We start from the raw sequence: 19,027 nt of genomic DNA on the forward strand, positions 1-19,027 counted from the left end.
GTTGCCCCACCGTAGAGAGCCCTGCAGACTCAAAGTCTAATTGGAATTTCGGGGAAGAAAAACTTCCAGAGGAGGCAGGGGGTGGGGAGTTTCCTGGTCACTTAAATGCTACCCTACCTCATTTCCCCTTAAGAAAATAAAGGTTCTAGAAGACGATGAGGTAATGAAGTTCACCGGGCACTTCCCAGGCTGCCTTGACCACAGACCATTTTTTTTCTAAACAAGAATAGCATACCACGGAATTCATGCCTTCTGAAAGTTTGGTAAAGGCTATTGCAATTGATTCTGAAACAAAATAACCAACGCGTGGCCAAAACAGTTGCCCAAGCCAGAACAGGTGAAGCGGAGGAAGGTCACAGAGAAGGTGACCACTTTTTCCTGCATTGAGATTGTATTCTGAAAGGACTCTGGTGGTAAAGAAAATTCATAACACGTTCTGAAAAGCCTACAGATTTACTGTTGTTTACATTATACCTTATCACAAAGAATCATTTCTAACCTGAATATAAGTGGCAAGAGACGGATAAGGGATGGAATAAGGAAACCGAGGTTACAGCTTAGTAGGTAGAAGGCTTCCGGAACACACACGACACCCCAGGTTCCATTCCCAGTACCGTAGAAACCAGGCATGGTGCTGCATGACTATAATCCCAGCACTTGGGAGGTGGAAGCAGGAAGATCAGAAGTTCAAGGCCATCTTCAGTTCCATAGCAGGTTTGCGAACAGCCTGTGATACATGAGTGAGTCCCTGCTTCAATCAATCAATCATCAACCGATCAACAGAGTAGGAAAACTAAGGTCCTATTCAAGTGGAAGAATAAATATAAAAAAGAATGGCCAACATGAATACCATAACCTTAAATTTAGTTCTACATTTTCTAGTGACTGAAACAGAATGGGATTCACAAACATTTACACCATTACCGTGATAATCAAGTGTCCACAGGTGCATAAGGAAAACAGTGTTAGGGCTTAGAATTCTAAAGGAAATCATTTAAAAGGAGAATTTCATAGGAGACCCAGTACCACCAACCATTTCTCAAACACTGTAAAAGACACGTGTTGCTAATTCTTAGAGTATTGCCCGTGATAAGGCTGAGAGCCAAATATTAAATTTTACAAAGTTAATGGGTTCCATAGCTGATTCAGATAGACAAGATCCAAATCTAATTAATGGGCAGCCTAAGAAAAATTACTTTTGTAACTCACCATTTTAAGAGTCAAAATAACAGCCAAGTCAGGAGAGGATACATACTCTCTGTGGCTGAATAGTGATTATGGCTAACCCTCACAGTGAGCTGCCATTCCAAGGGGTGCTCTTAGCTCTTGGTAAGAATCCATCTGCCTAATCCTCACATGTCCATAAGGCACACAGCGCAGGCTCTCCACTTCACAGATTAAGAATTGCAAACCCAGAAACCAAGTGCCCAATGTCACAGAGCTAGTGACGTAACTGTGTGCTGTGGCCAGTATTTTTAGTCAGCTTTCCACTTTGTTGACGGGGAAGGAAAACAACGTTGGGGGAAATCTGCAGAATCCAAAGATAAACCTCGTGGTGGCGCATGCCTTTAATCCCAGCACTCGGGAGGCAGAGGCAGGCGGGTCTCTATGAGTTTGAGGCCAGCCTGGTCTACAGGAGCTAGTTCCAGGACAGGCTCCAAAGCTACAGAGAAACCCTGTCTCGAAAACAACAACAAAACATGAAGATAATTCACTGTTGGCACTCCAGATGGTTCAGCCGCACTGCGTCAGTCAGAATCTGTGCCGGCCACTCTTGACTGCCAGTCTGACGGGATCCAGACTCACTGGAGGACACGACTCTGGGCGTGACTCTCAGGGATTATCTAGATTAGGTCCATTGATCCGGGTGACACCATCCCATGAGCCAGCGTCCTGGACTGAATGAAAAGGAGACCGTGAGTGAGCACCGGCACTTGCTATTCTCTGCTCCCTAACTGGAGGACGTGATACGGCCAATGCCTCAAGCTCCAGTGGCGATGCTTCCCCATCAAGACAGCCTGCACCCTCCAACTTCTCCCTTAAATTGCTTTTGCTGGGAATTCATCACAGCACCAAGACAAGTAATAAATATAGCACAAGAAGTGCTAAGAACCTGCCAGGGAAAGATAGGTGGCCTCGAGACTGCCACCAGTTGAAAGAAGGAAGGTCCTGGTCTTGTGGAAGTCTTGGGGTGGGGTTCCTGCAGAATCCAGAACATCCACTAGCCTAGAGAAAGCCACATGGGAGCTGTTAGGACTCTCCCCCCGCCCTCCCTTGTCTGCCTTCCACCATCTCACAGGCAGAACGTAGCCAGAATTCTACCCACAGACAAGCGTGCCCTCCGAGGTTGAGCCACTCTGCAATAGAGGGCTGAGCTGCAAAGGTTAAGAAAGAAATCCGAAAACAAAGCCCTCAAGCCTGGCTCAGGTGCTGACAGCATTAACGTGAAGTTTTCGTCTTCTAGGAGCTGGAGCACCTGGGCTTCAGGAGGCAAATCACAGGCTAATTTAATGCTCACTCTCCAAATCCCAGGTCTCTGGAGCAAGGCAGAAATCCACTTTGGGTTTGAAAGAAGAAACCACAGGGGGGAAAAAAAAAACACTGCATTTTGCAGGTATTAGAGCCAAGGAATTGTTACATGTAAGGAAATACATACTGAAAACCCAATTTTGTAAATATAGGCAAATTCCATAAAAAATGTCTTCTGTGGCAATGATAAACAACTTGGCAAAGGGTCTGGGGAAGTGTGGCTGTGACAGTCTGTGCCTTCCTAGCCATTCATGGATGTGCTGCCCTTATTTCAGCCGTGGGGAGGGGTCTCTACATGCCCAGGTAATGCCTGTGAGAAAGAAGGGCACGGTGGGCCTACGCCCTGTGTCCAGCAGTCTTATCGCTAAAAGACTACTCTAATAATGAGGTCTAAGGTGGTGTCTGCAGAAGACCATCTGAGCACTTTGCCTCACGAATTTCTAATAGAACACATTTCTGATAGAAGAAGCCTATTTCTCAAGCTCCTAAGGTTACAGTGTGCACATGCCCACCAGAAACATGAGGTGGAAGATGAGAACTGACTCCCTGAGGAGATAGCTGGTGCTGGAGGATTCCATGAAGAGAGAAGCACAGCTTCCAGCTGGGAAAGGGAGGAGGTGGCATCAGACCTGCAGGGACAGGGGAGGAGAACTCAGCACTCACGGAGAAAGCTATGTGACATTTCAGAAGGAGGCAGGGAGCAGCTGTAGCAGGTAGCCACTTACCGAAGCCAGGGTGCTGAAAGGAATAAAACAGGAAGGGAAAAGAAGGTCAAGAGTATATTTGAGGTGCCTTTTGAAACCCATAATGGGATATACCTCCAGTGGGAATTGCTAGGAGAATTTTCAAATATGTAGTATAGGCAGAGGCCGCTTGTTCGTTCCTGGCTGCCCAGAACTGAAATAATCAGACAGGAACTGTATTAATTAAATCACTGCTTGGCCTATTAGCTCTAACTTCTTATTGGCTAGCTCTTACATCTTAAGTTAACTCCATTTCTATTAATCTGTGTATTGCTGCTGCTTACTGGCAAGGTTCTGGTATGGTGTGTCTGTCTCCAGGGACTGTCTCCAAAGGACTACATGACTTCTCCCTTCTTTCTCCCAGCATTCAGTTTAGTTTGCCCGCCTAGCTCTCTGTTCTGTCCTATCACAGGCCAAAGCAGTTTCTTTATTCATTATCCAATAAAAGCAACACATATACAGAAGGGCTTCCCACACCAGTTGGGGTAGATTCACAATCTTTTAAGACAAGTGCCTCAGAGGACATTATCCATAACGTTCAGCCTAGGGAGAAGTATGCTGGCTAGATGGACCACAGTCCTTGATAGAGTTCACATACACGGTCTGCCCGGCAAAGGGATCCTGTCTTGAGGGATTGAAGTCCCCAGCCTGTGGAGCAATTTTGGGAGGTCAAGCCTACCTGGAGGAAGTGGCACGTCATGGTGATGGCATCTTGTTCTGAGTTCCTCTCTCTCTGCTTCCTGTCCACCATGCCATGGGTTCTCACCATCATGTTCTGCATCATCACCAAAGACTATGAACTGAAACCTTCAAAACACGAGACAGTAAATCCTTCCCCTCTTACGCTGTTTGACTGATGTTATGTCCCAGCATGAGGATACACAGCAAGCTCAGAGTGAGGCCACCAGTGCTGTTGTAAATCCACAGCCTGGGCATGAGTCAGAGCGTGAGCTGTCACTGCACGGTGCACCCAGGTTGACAGAGACTGTTCAGGGTGGGATGTAACAAGCAATTTCCCCTTGTTATAAGGAGGCAAAAGTGTATTACCAGCTTCAAGTGAAAATAATGGAGCATAAAAATGTTTCACCTCATAAGAAGAAATAATTTCATGCTATATGATTTTTCTGCCAATGTGAGCACCTGGCTCCTCCATCAGTCTCTGAAAAATACATTCCAGCTTCAACAGGCTAACAATTGAAAATCATCATGAGAGAAAAACTCATTCAGCCATCAGAACTGGAATTCCCATTTCAGATAGCCAGGGCCTATTTCTCATAATATTTATGGTTTAGTTTTCATAGTGTCAGCAATAACATGAACATTATTAACCTCTTCTGCATTTGCTATGATAAATTAACCGATAAATTATTACAGAGCCAAGGCTCGGAGCTGGAGTCTGGAAAGATAGCCCAGCAGTTCAGAGCACTCACTGCTCCCTCAAAGGAACCAGGTTTAGTTCCCGGCACCCACATCACATGGCTTCAGTGCTAGGGATGCTGGGACCTTTTTGCAGACTTTCCAATCACCTGCATACCCGTGTTGCACATCCATACACTCAGGTACATACACAAACACATAAAATAATAAATAAATCTGTCTTTAAAAATTCAGAGCTGGTGGTTGAGCTCAGAAGTAGAATTCTCGCCTAGCATGTGCAAAGCCCTAGGTTCAATGCCTACAATTATAAAACAAATATATAATAAACGTAGAAATTTAAGTCATTAGCAAATAATATTGTATATTCATTTGTTTTCGAACTCAGCATATCCTTATTTTCAGAAGCACATATAATTTTGTATGGATTAGCAACAGGTGACTTGGTTTAGTGTTCAGGATCAATTGTAATGGAGAAGAGAATTTGTTTACAGACATAAAAACAAAAACAGCTAAGACCTCACACTATTACCTACAGCATTAGTAACGGGTTACTAAAAGTGATCATAAAATGACAGAAATAAACGTTTTATTTCTTCAGAAGAATTTTATATTCATGGTCTACACTAATCCCAGCTTCATCCTCATGAGTCTATCTTTCTTTTGTTTTGTTTTCAAGACAGGGTCTCTCTGCGTAGCCCTGGATGTTGTGGAACTCGATCTGTAGACCAGGCTGGCCTCGAACTCAGAGAGCCACCTGCCTCTGAGGGCTGGGATTAAAGGAGACCATGCCCAGCTTCCTTGCTGCTCTTAGGACTCGCCTTTTCCGTGCTTCAGGGACTGTGAAGAACAATCTCCTGTGGACACTGGTCCAACTCAACAGGGGCCAAGATGCCCACACCGCCATTTTAGCTAGACTCAGCCTGATTGGCCTTGGGTTTCGCTTTCAGTACTGCCACTAACTTATTCTGTGGTTCAGATGTGCGTCTGTCTGTCCATCTGCCTGTCTCTGGTTCTAGTGACTGGAGTGGGCCTTGCACATGCTAAGCACCTACTTTGCCAAAGAGCTACACCCCCAGTCCTATGCAGGTGGTTTAACCTATGTTGTGAAAGGGTAATGATAACCTACTTATAGACAATAAATAAGCAGAAAAACAAACTAACGTGCATGAAAATTCTCTGGAAAATTGTAAAGCCAAATACAAATGTGAATTTAAGGCCAACCTGTGGTTACACTGTGCGACCCTTATGTTCCTAGGGGCCTGTAATTTCTCAACCCTTTGTTACTGGCTCCAATCCTGGAGGAAGAACCTCTTTTTCTTTTGCACATCATTAAAAAAGAAGAGCCAAAACCTGTGACTTCGATTTTTTTTTCCTAGCATGTGGCCAGAGGAAGCCTTTTGTCGGCTAGTTGGGAGTTTGCAACCTTGAAAGAGGAAATCTGAATTCTACCTGAGTGAAGGATGGGACAACAGGGAGAACAGGAAATCCTGTGATCTCCTTCCTGGTTTTCAAGGGAACCAAAGATAATAATCACCTCCTAGAGCACTGGAGGGAAGAAGGCTGGTTGTAGGGGAGGCTTCAGCTGCTTAAAACCTATCTGTAGCGGCAAATGCTGCAGCAGAAGCCACACTGCTTTTTCCAGACCTAAGAGATGGCAGATGAAGGATGTTGCCACCCTGGAGATGTCTCTTTATAAAGTTTCCTTGGCCTAGAGATTGCTGCCTCCTGCTTTTTTGTCCTGTTTTATAGAGGTCTTTTCTGGAGAGGTCTTCCAAGCCAGTGTCATCCCCATAACAGGCCTGGGTAAAAACCTTGAGAGCATTGAACTTTCCCATCATAGGCCTTCGTCAATGGGATGTCGATTCATCATTGTGACTGTTCTCTGTTGTTGTGTCCTCACCCCTCTCCGAGAAGCTCCCAGAGGACAGAGAAGGGTTTGATTTCATAACATCCAGGAGTGGGACGGAGTGTCTAGCTCAGAGAAGGGCCCACATTAAATATTTACTGAGTAGTGATGGAAGAAATATGATAAAATTTTTTTAAAAAGCCTCCAATGCAGACCATCTCAGGTCACAAATCATTTCTAGAAAGGCATATTTATGCAAATATACGTAAAATCCTTAATTAACTGTCATTCAGGGAGGACTTATTACAAGGGAAGGGACTCCACTAAAGGGGGTATTTAATAAATCAATTACAGCAAAGTAATATCAATAGGTAGGAACAGGCTGCATATGCTAAGAGCTTCTTACAGACAGGATCATTGACACTTCCTAAGTGCCCATGCCTAGACATTTTGAAGAAGGGACATGAAAAGGTTAGGGTTTTTGTGTTGCTGGCCTGAGGGCAAGAGCCCCTAGTCAGCAGACAGAAGGGAGGAAATGTGTCCTTCTGCCCCACTGTGATGTGCTGGAAGGGGTTTCATGCTTGAATACACACTTGGTTTGTCTCAAACTATCAGGACAGTTACCAGGAACACGTATACCACTGCAAGTAACTCAGTTCATGTTCTTAATTTAAGTGTGTGTGTGTGTGTGTGTGTGTGTGTGTGTGTGCGCGCGCGCGCGCGCGCAGGCGCGTGCCTGTTTGTGTGTACATGCATTTGTAAGTATACATGTGTGTGTTTGTATTTGTAAGCCATAGGTTGACATCAAGTGTCTTCCTTGGTAGTTTGCCATCTTATTTTTGGAGAGTCTTTTGTTAAACCCAGAGCTCACTAATTTGGCTACGCAGCTGCCTAGCAAACCGTGGGCTCTGCCTTCCTCCACCTCCTCAGACATGTGCTGTGCCACCCAGCTTTTTACATGGCTTCAGGGGATCCAAACTCAGTTTCTCATGCTCTCACAGGAATAATTTCACCAACTGAGTCATCCCCCAGCCCATAATGTTCTTAGTTTTTAGCAAGCTACATTACAACACACCTAAGACAGCCACTGTCTTAGGGTTTCTATTGCTGGGAAGAGACACTGCGGCCATGTAAACTCTTTTAAGGAGAACATTTAATTGAGGGGGCTCGCTTAAAGTTTCAGAGGTTCCGTTCATGATCATCACACTGGCGAGCATGACGGCAAGCATGGTGGTGTGCAGGTAGATGTGGTCCTGGAGGAGCTTAGAGTCCTACCTCTTACAGGCAACAGGAAGTGGACTCAATCACACTGAGCAAAGCTTGAGCCAAAGAGACCTCAAAGCCTGCTCCCGGAAGTGACACACTTCCTCCAACAAGACCACACCTCCTCCACCAAGACCACACCTCCTAATAGTGCCACTTCCTATGAGTTTATCAGGTCCAGTTCCATTCAAACCACCACAGTCACCTTTAACTATCTGTCGTGTCGTCCCCCCCCCCCCCCCCGTTCTCCTATGCGCTGAGTAACACAATCAGGTGCAAACTGTAACAAGATGCACTCTTTCCTATGGAACGTGTAATTAACTTCTGTCTTCCTCACTAAACAGCTTGCTCTAGTTATACGTTAGACACACTTTAAAAAAAAAAAAGAATCTGAGTAATGAACAACGCTCTTGTGAGACTTTACAGGTGCTAGGATTTCTTTTCTTCCCTTGAGAGGGTTGCACGCGATAAATTACACCGCAAATAATGACGGACTAAGCGAGAGTGAGCGCTGAGAGACTAAAGAGGAGGCAGCTCCTGTAAAGGGGTCTCATGGATGGCGTTTTGGGGATCAGTTTGGAAAACAAAAACAAAAACTCCATCCCATACTCACTTCCCAGGGCTCATTCTTTGCTTTTGTGTAAGCAAGGCTTCTCGATGTTTTATTGTATGCCAGGCCCTATGTTCTTTAACTGTGCCCTAAAATTCTGCAGACAAATTCTAACTCATTAAAAGAAGACAGAAATAAAACAATTTATGCTGTTGTTTAGGAACCAGGGAGATGGCTCAAACTGTAAAGTGTCTGCTGACCAGGCCAGAGATGTGAATTTGATTCCTGGGACCTACATGGGTGAAGAAGAGAATAGACCCCTCCCCCTCAAAAAGTAAATAAAATGTACCCCTTCCCCCAAAATAAATCTATAAAATCTAACTTAAAATTTAATGCTTTTGTTTTAAATCAACACCAAGCAGGCACCCTCCTTCCCCATCAGCCACACAACTCCCAGCACCTGCTCCTTCTGCCATTGCTTCTGCTATGCCCAGCGGAAATCCCTAGACCTCGGATTCTAAAAGCCTAGAGGGACAACTTGTATTCCTCTCATTTTATACTGCCCGTCCATCTCAAGCCAGAGGTTTCCCTTAGCCCTGAGACTATCCGAACTGCACCAGTTTCATTTTTGTTTTGGGAAAGGCATGAAGAAGGAAGACACTTGGCATTTGTTCTCTCCGTGAATCTCGTCCTAGCTCTGTTCAGTTGAAAGAGGTATGCAGAACTGGGGTCACTCCATTCTTGGGAGGTATTGGTTTTTTAAATGTATTTTGTCAATTATGGTGAGCATCCAGCAGGGCTCCCTGAATACAGAACACACTTAGTATACATTTTCAGTGTCAGTTCGGCAAGAGAACAGGGAACAGAAACCAGCACAACTGGCGGTGACTCAGAACAAATCTCTTCTATCTCCCTGCCTGGCTATAGTTGACAGCGTTGTGAACTAAGCTTTACAGACTAGTTCAGTACTCCCCGTAAAGGATGGCCTGAGAAATGCTTTGACTTCACAAAAACTTAAAAAAAAGAAAAAAAAAAACCCTGTGCTCAAGGACACACTCTTGTCAGAGTGACACTTAGACACTTCTCCCGGAAGAGAAAGCATCATTTTGGAGTTGAAGCAAAGCAAGGTGTTCCCACCAAAAGAAGTTCTAGGAAAGTCTTCCTGTAGGCAGGGCGCGGCCCATCTCCGTCGACCCAGCCCCTACCCATCCCAGTCTTGGTTTGTTTCCTTTTCAGGAGAGAAAGCTTGGATCAGAGCTAAGTCTGTAAGGTCTTGCTCTGTTCTTTGACTTTTTTTTCTTTTTTTTCGCACAACGACCTTGAAATTTCCCCGCATTAGTTTTTTCTCTTCAGGGAGTCCCTCCTGGGTAAGTGTTGTCTTTTTTTATACTGCCTCCATCAAAGTGGCTTCTTCAGGGTGATCCACCCCCCTACCGATGTGTCCCATGGGTCTGGGTGCCCTGAGACTTTCCCAGCGGTTGGTGGCACTAAGGTAAACTGATCCAAGTACTAAGTGGAAACGCGCTGACTTCCTTTAAAGTCAGACTTTACAAACACGGAATAACCTTGAAAAAGACCTTTCCGTTCTGCTCAGGAACTTGGCCAGCCGCTTACCGCTCCCCTCCGGATCAGTCATTTATGCTGCAGGAGAGGGCTCTTTGCACCCTGCAGCTCAAATACCTGCCCTCCAGTCTGGGCATGGCGGAGCGGAGGGCTGGGTCAAGTAAGCCTCTGAGAAACAAGGGTCTTCTCCCTTCTCCTTAGCGAGCTGGGCTCACCTCCACAGAGTGCTTCTCTGTCCTTCTGGGGCTACTTCTGTGGCTGTAACTTGAACCTCTCCGAAGAATTCTTACCTGTTCTGGAGTTTCTTAGGGTCCCGGCTCCCCAACAACCTGGACCTACCTGTCATCCAGCAGTTCCCACCCCGGAACCCTAGGGCAGCAATCGGGCTGCCCTGGCCATTAATGGCCATCATCCATTTTTAATCAGAAAGATCACAAGAAAGGTGGTAAGCGAAACCCGGTTGCGAGTCAATTTAAATAATATTCCTGGGGAAATCCAATCACTTAAAACTGAGACACCTACGCTAGTGAGAGAGCGCCCCGCCCGTCTGGCGGGGAAGAGCGCGCCGGCTGAATTAATCAAGATCAAGGGGCTCCCGAGCTGAGAGCTCACTCAGCCTTAACCCTTCCAGCGCTGCGGGGTGCCCCGGTGCCGGAGGAAGAGCGCGGCGGGCGACGGCCGAGATGCCTAGAGCGACCCCGCACAGGCCATCTCTGCTGATCCCCGCGACTTCGCACCCCAGCGCCCCGGCAGCTCGGCACCCCAACTTGAGGTCACGGGAGAGCTCCCGAGGTGGCTTCGGCAGTGAGCAACAGCAGCCTCCCGCAGCCTCAGCTCTCCCAGGGCTCCTCCTCCCTTCCCAGCGTGGCCAAGTGAGCACCGCTCGGGCCGCAGGTAGCCGGGGCACGGGAGGTGGCGCGCGCGGGACCCATCGCAGCTCCCAGCCGCGCTGCCAGACGAAGCTCCGATCCTCGCGGTCACGGACGCCGGCGGAGATCTCTGCACCGGCCATGTGGGGCCCGGGGGTCACGGCCGAGGGCCTGTCGATGGCTCCAGCGCCACCGCCACTGCTACCGCTGCTACTGCTGCTCGCGCTGGCGCTAGTGGCGCCCTCGCGGGGCGGCGGGGACTGCGCGGAGCTGGCGTGCGGCGAGCGGGAGCGCTGCTGCGACTCGGCCAACGCCACGGCCGTGCGCTGCTGCAAGCTACCGCTCCACGCCTTCCTGGACAACGTGGGCTGGTTCGTCCGCAAGCTTTCTGGGCTGCTCATCCTGCTGGTGCTCTTCGCCATCGGCTACTTCCTGCAGCGCATCATCTGTCCCAGCCCACGCAGGTACCCGCGTGGCCAGGCGCGTCCTGGCCAGGCACGACCCGGGCCTGCCGGGGGATCCGGGCCGCCGGGGACCGCGGGGCCACCCGACGACGACGACGACTCGCCTGCTCTATTGCGCGATGAAGTGGCCGCGGGCTCGCAGGACTCACTGCTGGACAGTGGCGGCGGCCGGGGCCGAGGAGGTGGGGGACGTCTGCCTCCTGCCTGCGTTTCCGAGCACGAGCTGCGAGTGGTGTCGCCGGTCTTCCTTCAGCTGCCCAGCTACGAGGAGGTCAAATACCTGCCCACCTATGAGGAGTCCATGCGGCTGCAGCAGCTCAACCCTGCGGAGGTCGTTTTGCCCGTGTCGGTGCTCGGGCATCCGCGAGGCGGTAGTGCCGGCGACCCCGACGGCGACCAGGGCCGCTTCCCGCTCATCTGAACGCCCGGAACCTCACAGGGATCAAAGGGATCGTAAGAGGCTGGTGGCTGCGTGTGGCACGCAACAGCTGATGTGTTGGCAGTTGCCCCTGGCTGCCTCTGACCATACCTAGTATCCCCGCACAACCTGTAGCCCTGCGCCTGGGTTGGGGTCAGTCCCCTCCCTCTCACTCCCTGGGGATCCTGTGTTTTTCTATGTTTCTTTGGGCTCAAGGTTGGCAGCTCGGCGAGGGCGACGGCTTTGGACCAGCTAGCAGCTCCTCCTGGACACCCGTCCCCGCCCTCTGCCAATGCCTCCCCTTGTGTTCACTGTAAGTGCCTGCTTCTCCAGTCCAAAAGAACACGTTAACCTTTGGTGTGTCTATAGACCCGCGGCTTGCTTTATGTCCGAAAAGGAAGGAGCGCAGGTCCATTCCTTGCCCTTCTGCTTGGACGGGTCCCAGTCTCCCCGGACTGGAAGGTGAGGCCTTTGGCTCTGGGCCACGACCAGTGACTGCTGCATGCCGGTTTGTGGAGGCAGCGCTTGGCTGTGATGGGATCCCTTTCTTGAGAAAGACCCCAGAAAACCCTTTGGTGTCTTCCTAGCCAATCAAATAGTCACTGCTGATGGCTCACAGTTAAGTGGGGGGAGGGATATCATCATGGATAAAAGGTTTAGTTGCAGTAAGATGTAGCAACTAATTAATCCAGACCGGATTTGTAATCTGGTACCGATGAACTTTTGGGTTTTGTCAGTAAGATGTTTGTCTTTTATTTTTATATTTTATCATGCACTAAACACATCGGGAAGGTAGTTCAACAAATTGGCAGGGTAATCACCGTTCTGTTTTAAACCCATAACCATCAAGAAGTCGCCCACAATCTGCCATTGCTTAACACGGTGTTGGACATTATTTCATTAAAGGTGTGGGGGATGGTCAAACAGGAAATGTGACATAAAACACGAAGGATATCTTATTTTCACTATTTGAGAATATAGGTTTATTTTTAGTACCGAGGCATAATACATAACTTTTATAATAACTGTGTACATTGTGTAGTCTGGGTCTTAACTGTATCATGGAAGTATGTGTAAAAAGGCCATTGGAACATGTATGACACACCGTGGAGCAAGATGGCTTGCCAGTATGTCCTTCTCTATGTTTTGTTTAGGATACATTCTGCAATGTGATTCCAAACATAAGAAACAGAATTGTAACTTTTGTTTAGACCTGTAACTTTGCAGTAATGTGCAAAGAAGAATTTGCCCAACCTATCTTAATTAAAAATTAAGCAGTATCATTTTACTAGTTCTGGGACATCCCCTTTAAGTAATAAGACACATTTTAATGCATCATATAGTGTACATATGGAATCATCAGTGTACAACGTATACGTTGTATGCCACATAGCTATCACAGCATACCGCTAGCATGAGTGGAAGAGGTGGAAAGGAATGCCACTTTCCCTGGAGAAGTGTGAACAACACCAATTGTCAAGAGAGATTATTCACTGGGCCTATGAAGAAGCTGAGCAGGCCTAAAAAATCTTCAAGTGTCTGATTTGTATTTTAAAAAAAAAGATTTGATTACTTTTAACTTTTAAAGACTGATTGAAAATGTCTGACGTCCTGGGAAATATTTTTAATGTATGAATTATAATAAATGGTTTGCTTTAAAGTTCTCAAACTAATGACCCTATCATCGAAGAAAACCATCTGAAGTGCATTAAAACAGAAAAAAAAAACACTAAAATATCTCTGTGTGTATTTTTCCTTCTTTTTTTAAAGACAGGATCTCAGTTTGTAAACCAGGTTGATCTGGGACTCACTCGCTCTACAATCCAGGCTGGTCTCTACTGTGCCTCAGTCTTTGATGCCCCTGCCTCCCAAGTCCTGAGATTGTAGGTGTGGGCCACCATAACTGGCTCTTCGTACAATTTTATTTAGTGTATGACTATAGAGTAACATATTAAAATATGAAATATGTATCTCTTGTTTAAAAGCAATTTTAAACTGTCAACTGACAGATAGCATTAGGAGTTAAGATTCTACTATTTGAAAACAATACAAGATTTAATCAAACATAATTACATTGCTATATATTTATGTTACTCAGATGTGGAAAATTTGTGTTACATGTGGCTATCTATTCAATTAATACCAAAAAAATGAGTTGAATTTTAGGCCATTTATATCTTGGCCAAATATATCCATGAGCACTGTGTTTTCCAGAAAAGGCTCAGGCCTTTTCTTCTCATCAATAATAATAATTCCAAATATTACCAGTAGCTCATCTGGAATGTAGAAGTCTACATGCTAGATAAACACATGTGTTACATACACATAATGTACATGGGTTAATCACTAGCTGTGTAAATGCAATTTGTTCTGGGAGTTCGAGAATCACAACCAAAGGGTAAATGTCTTCTCGAGATACAATGAGTTTTAAAAAGCCATTAATCGCTACATCCAGCAAACGCAGGGTGCTCCAGCCGTGGGAAATGGCATTGGCGATTCTGCCAAAGGGCATAAGGTGTGCTATATAAGGAAAAGGAGATTCAATTGTAAAGGCCAACGGGATTACGAAGGAAATGGCCTCCCTCAACGGTTTAAAAGGCAATATGCTAAGTACCTTGATGTCCTTTTTCGTATACCGCTTCTCTCGAGAGGAATTAATAAGCAATTCGGAGCTGAAACTGATACATTATAAGCACAAAGATGATGTGCAGATCCATACAATATTCAGAAATGACTTTTCATAAGTTGAAAATAACTCAGACGTCCTTGTTGAGAGCAACAGGGATGTGCGTTGGATTTTGAGTAGCAAGTCTTAACCACCTCTCCAAAGTGACTTGAGAATCCCATTAGCAGTAGCACAAATAACCCTTCCTTTCATGCGGTCAATCACAGAGAAATTGTGGCACTTATTCCCTTTCAAAATCAGCTGTTAAATAAACCAGTACCTTGGTTATTCACAAAATCATATAGAACCAGATATTCTTTATATACTTTTACTTACAAAATTTACTTTTAATTTTGTCACAAAAATTACATTATGGCGGGGTATGACACTTAGTGCATGTCAGTAACCCAAATAGTACCAGCATCCCCCTGAACTTAATTAAATGGGGTTAAATATCCCCACTGTTCTGGTATCTCGTACTTCTCTCGTCTCCCCTGTGCTCTTCGCTTGCTCTGAGCTGTCTCTAGAAGGCTTCTTTAGAGGCCCTTCCACAGGGTCCTCACCGCTGTGAGGGTCCAAAGGCACTCTGGTTACTACTGGACCGTTTGTACAGAACTCTTACAAATCAGATTCTTTCTAGAATTTTCTTTGTTTACTCTTTGCATCTGACTTCTGTAGACTTGTACTTTGAGCCAAGAAGTTTTTCCTCTTTATCCATTAAAGGGCTATCAACTTTTTTCCTCTTTGATTTTTATGTATAGAACACTCTCTGCCACTCTGGGTAAATGGGGTCTTAGTGTTTCTAGCACAATGCACCCTGACATCTGTCTCTTTGTTGTCCCTCACCTAGGGATGGTGGAAAAGATGGTCAACACTTCTCCCAATCTTGCTCCAAATACACGTTTTTTGCTGTGTTGGGGGAAAGAATTTGATCTTTGCGTTTTCTTCATAACAGGGACCTTATTTTGCTTCCAAACTATCAAATAGAGATATATGTATATCGCTTCTTCATAGACTGATGTATCTTTCTGCTCAGTTTTTCTCAGTCAGCTTTGTGGTTCCCTTGGTGCATACTGTTTTATGTAAGTAACAGTAAACCACCTTGGCTTGCCAATGCTCTGTTTGTTGCACTGGAGAAAGGATCCCGTCCTCCTGTTTGTTATATGAAGCCTAGAGAGCTCCAAAGTAACTTGATTTAGGATGCTTGCTGTCTCTTGCACACTTCATCATGTTCTTCAGAAAGCTTTTCCAAATATCTGTTTAATTGGCTAGACTAGAAATTATCCCTGCCTGTTTCCTATGCTTCTACATGATCTTACAATTTTAATAATCTCATTAAGATTTTATCTTTTGCCTCTTTGTTGGTCATATTTAGTTCACGAGATAATGGAATTAGAACCTTCCAGATATATTCATTTGTATTTTTCTTATCGACCAAAGATGTTACCAGATCAAAATTAATTTTGGTTATTTTTCTAGGTCTTAAAAGTGTCATCTCTTGAGTTGGGCAGTGTGCGTCTTTAATCCCAGCACTTGGAAGGCAGAGGACCGTAGATTTCTGTGACACCAGCCTGGTCTATAAGAGCTAGTTCTAGGACAGGCTCCAAAAGCTACAAGGAAACCCTGTCTCAAAAAATGAACAAGCTAATGTCAACTCTTAATTTATAGGCTTAACTTTGATGCAAACTCTTTGTTTTAGTTTGCTTTCTATGGCTACAATAAACAGCATAACCAAAGCAGTTTGGAGAGAAAGGGGTTTATTTGACTAGAAGTCCTATCCAGGTCACAGTCAGTCTCTGAGGTAAATAGGGACAGGAACTCAGGAGGAGTAGAGGCAAGAACCATGGAGGAAAGCTGTCTTCTGGCTTCCTCCTTGTGGCTCTCCTAGCTGGCTTTTTATACAGTGCAGGACCACCAGCCCAGGAGTGTGACCACCCACAGTGGGATAGCAATCATTAATAAAGAAAAATGCCCCCCACTGACTTGTTCACAGGCAATCCGTTTGATGTGAACAGTTTCTCAATTGAGGGTCCTTCTTCCCAGATGACTGTAGTGTATGTCACGTTGATAAAAACAAACAAACAAAGCAAGCTAGCCAGGACACTCTCCAGCAGACTGTCACATTCCTCGACACACAGGTCCAGTTAGACTAGCCGGCTGCCAGGAGAAAATAACTATTTTAGCTAAGAGATGGACTTGTAGAAATAGCATTCTTGTAAAGAAATTAGAAGATAAACGCATTTACTCTTTTTTGACTCGTCCACACGTTCTACAGCTTACAATAGAATAGATACAGGGGTGTTTACAAAGAGCACATTCTAGATAAGACATCCTGAAAACAACATAAAATCTAAGGTGAAGGGAAGCGTAGTTAGAAGGTTGGGGCCCACCGTGACTCTGGATGTTCTAGGTGGAAACACAAAGAAAGAGTCCTATCTGCCAAAAGACTTCAAACACTGAACACATCAAATAAACCCAGATTCGTATTTGAGGAGAATCACAGGGGACTAGAATCTGGAGGGTCGGAAGCTTGTGGAGGTTCTCATAAGAAAGACACCGTAGAGTCAGGGCTAACGTGTGTAAAAATCTCCACAGTATGAACATGAATGGGGCTTCTCAAATTACATCCTCACTGTAGGCCAATGGCGTACCATGGGCACTGACCAAAGGGAAGCCATTTCTCAAGAGATGCAAATAACCCAGGCCTGAAGTTCAGCCCAACCAACAAACATATTCTATCATTATCTGAAAAGTGGGTAGCTGACACTAACTTTCAAATCCCTCCCCATAAACAATATTTCTCCCAACCTTCATAAAAGTCATATTTTGAGCCAGGCGGTGGTGGCGCACGCCTTTAATCCAGCACTAGGGAGGCAGAGGCAGGTGGATCGCTGTGAGTTCGAGGCCAATCTGGTCTATAAGAGCTAGTTCCAGGACAGGCTCCAAAGATACAGTGAAACACTGTCTCAAAAAACAAACAAACAACAACAACATCATATTTTGTTGCCTTTTCAACACTTCCTAGAGAAAATGCATTTTTAAAATTCATTTGTGTCACTAAACTTTTGTTTTCTTTTCTATTTTAAAACAGGTCTCACTATAGAGATTAGGTTGACTTCATGCTTGTAATGCCCCTGCCTCAGCCTCCCCTGTGCTAGGATAGGCATGGGCCACCACACCTAGATACAGTCTAACTTTATGGTAGAAGTATGGAGCCTCTTGGTTTATGAATTCTGATTCACTGATTTCTTATAGAAGGAAATATATTTATTTGCTCACTGCAAATAGTTCTGCTACAACTCTGGTCAGCTTGAGGAAAAAAATATCCTTTGGGCAAATGTTTTAACTACTTTTGAAGTAATTTGTTTAAATTCTGTCTTTTGATTGTTATACTCCCAAAATGAAGATAAGCGTAGAGACATTTTATACTCACAAGAAAAAGAATGCATTGCAAGTCATTTTCATTAAATTATATTGTTTTCCCATTGAAATTGCATGAAAGTTTTGTTTTGCTGTAGATTATTATAGTTCAAGTGAGTTTCAGATAATCTGGAACGTGTGAGAGTATCTGAAAACTCGAACTGCCCCAGACTATTGGAGTGTTTATGAAAGAATCAGCCTTAAAAGTTACTACACTTAAAATCATATATGAAGGTTATGGTGAGCATGTGGCCCACAGGGCTGCACGGCTAAGGTGACAATACACCAGCGGTTTGAGCCACATAGAGGGGACAGAGTGAAGAAGCAGGCAGAATAAAAACGGCTTTGACAGAGGCCGTTAAAGGTTAGGCGCGTCACACACGTCTTGGAATCCGAATGGTCGTTTACCAGCAGCGTACAGATGGTACTGGAGCGGTGCAGGCCAGAGTGGAAGGTGCGGGAGAGTCTCCTCTAAAGGGCTGAGGTGTCAGCTTCTCTTTGGTGTTGAGTACACGGTGCTAAGTCCTGGCCAGCGATTTCCCACAATCTTCTCTCCAGATCAACAAGGATTGTTCAGCAAAGCATACTAATCCGTTTATTTTCTTATTGCATAACATCTTTTTTGCGGTATGTACACGATGCTTCTGTTTCGTTTCATTATTAATAAGGATTTTAAGGGAAATGGACCTAAGGAACAGTGTGGTCCTGGATAGGATTTATATAGCCTACGTACTTTGCTTTCAGAAAAGCTTAATGTGTCTTTTCGATGTTTGCTTTTTGTCGCAGTGGGGATCTCACTCGCGAACTTGCACAGGCCAGGCAATAGCCCCTGGGCCATATCCCCTGTCTAAAGGCATGCATGGTCTGTATATACAAAGAGAAGTTTGAAAATCTTCTTCAGTAGACCCTTAAACAAATTTTTTACTATAATAAATTGTGTCCTAAAATATATGTGCTTTAAAACTTATCATAACATAGGCTGGAGAGATTGCTCAGTCATAATGTGCCTTCCAGGCAAGTACAAGGACCTGAGTTCTGATCAGTACGTATGTAAAAAGCCAGGTGTGGTAGCCTGTGCTGTCACCCCAGTCTTGGGGTCAAAGGTAGACAGAGAGATGAAGCCCTATAGCGCGCTAGCCACCCAGCCTAGCTGAATTGATGAGCTTCCAGTTCAATGAGAGACCCTGACTGAAACAATCAAGGTGAAGAATCAGGGAGAGACAAGACTGTCAACGCTGGACCGCCACACGTATGCACACACACATGGGTCCACTGTCAACGCTGGACCGCCACACGTATGCACACACACATGGGTCCACT

The 19,027-nt window shown here is 45.4% G+C and overlaps 1 protein-coding gene across 1 annotated transcript; it reads left to right on the forward strand.

Annotated features, from left to right (window-relative positions):
* Window positions 1–8,664: 8,664 nt before the first annotated feature.
* C1H3orf80 (chromosome 1 C3orf80 homolog) lies at window positions 8,665–13,333 on the forward strand. Its single transcript, XM_005344093.2, has one exon. It carries the CDS (start codon window positions 10,555–10,557, stop codon window positions 11,623–11,625), a length of 1,071 nt encoding a protein of 356 aa, XP_005344150.2. The 5' UTR covers window positions 8,665–10,554; the 3' UTR covers window positions 11,626–13,333.
* The last annotated feature ends 5,694 nt before the right edge of the window (window positions 13,334–19,027 follow it).

This window comes from Microtus ochrogaster, chromosome 1 (assembly GCF_000317375.1).
Source record: "Microtus ochrogaster isolate Prairie Vole_2 chromosome 1, MicOch1.0, whole genome shotgun sequence".
Classification (NCBI taxonomy): domain Eukaryota; kingdom Metazoa; phylum Chordata; class Mammalia; order Rodentia; family Cricetidae; genus Microtus; species Microtus ochrogaster.

What these genes read in the sequence shown, in the direction of transcription:
- C1H3orf80 (XM_005344093.2), top strand. Translation starts at nt 10,555, where the DNA reads ATGCCTAGAGCGACCCCGCACAGGCCATCTCTGCTGATCCCCGCGACT.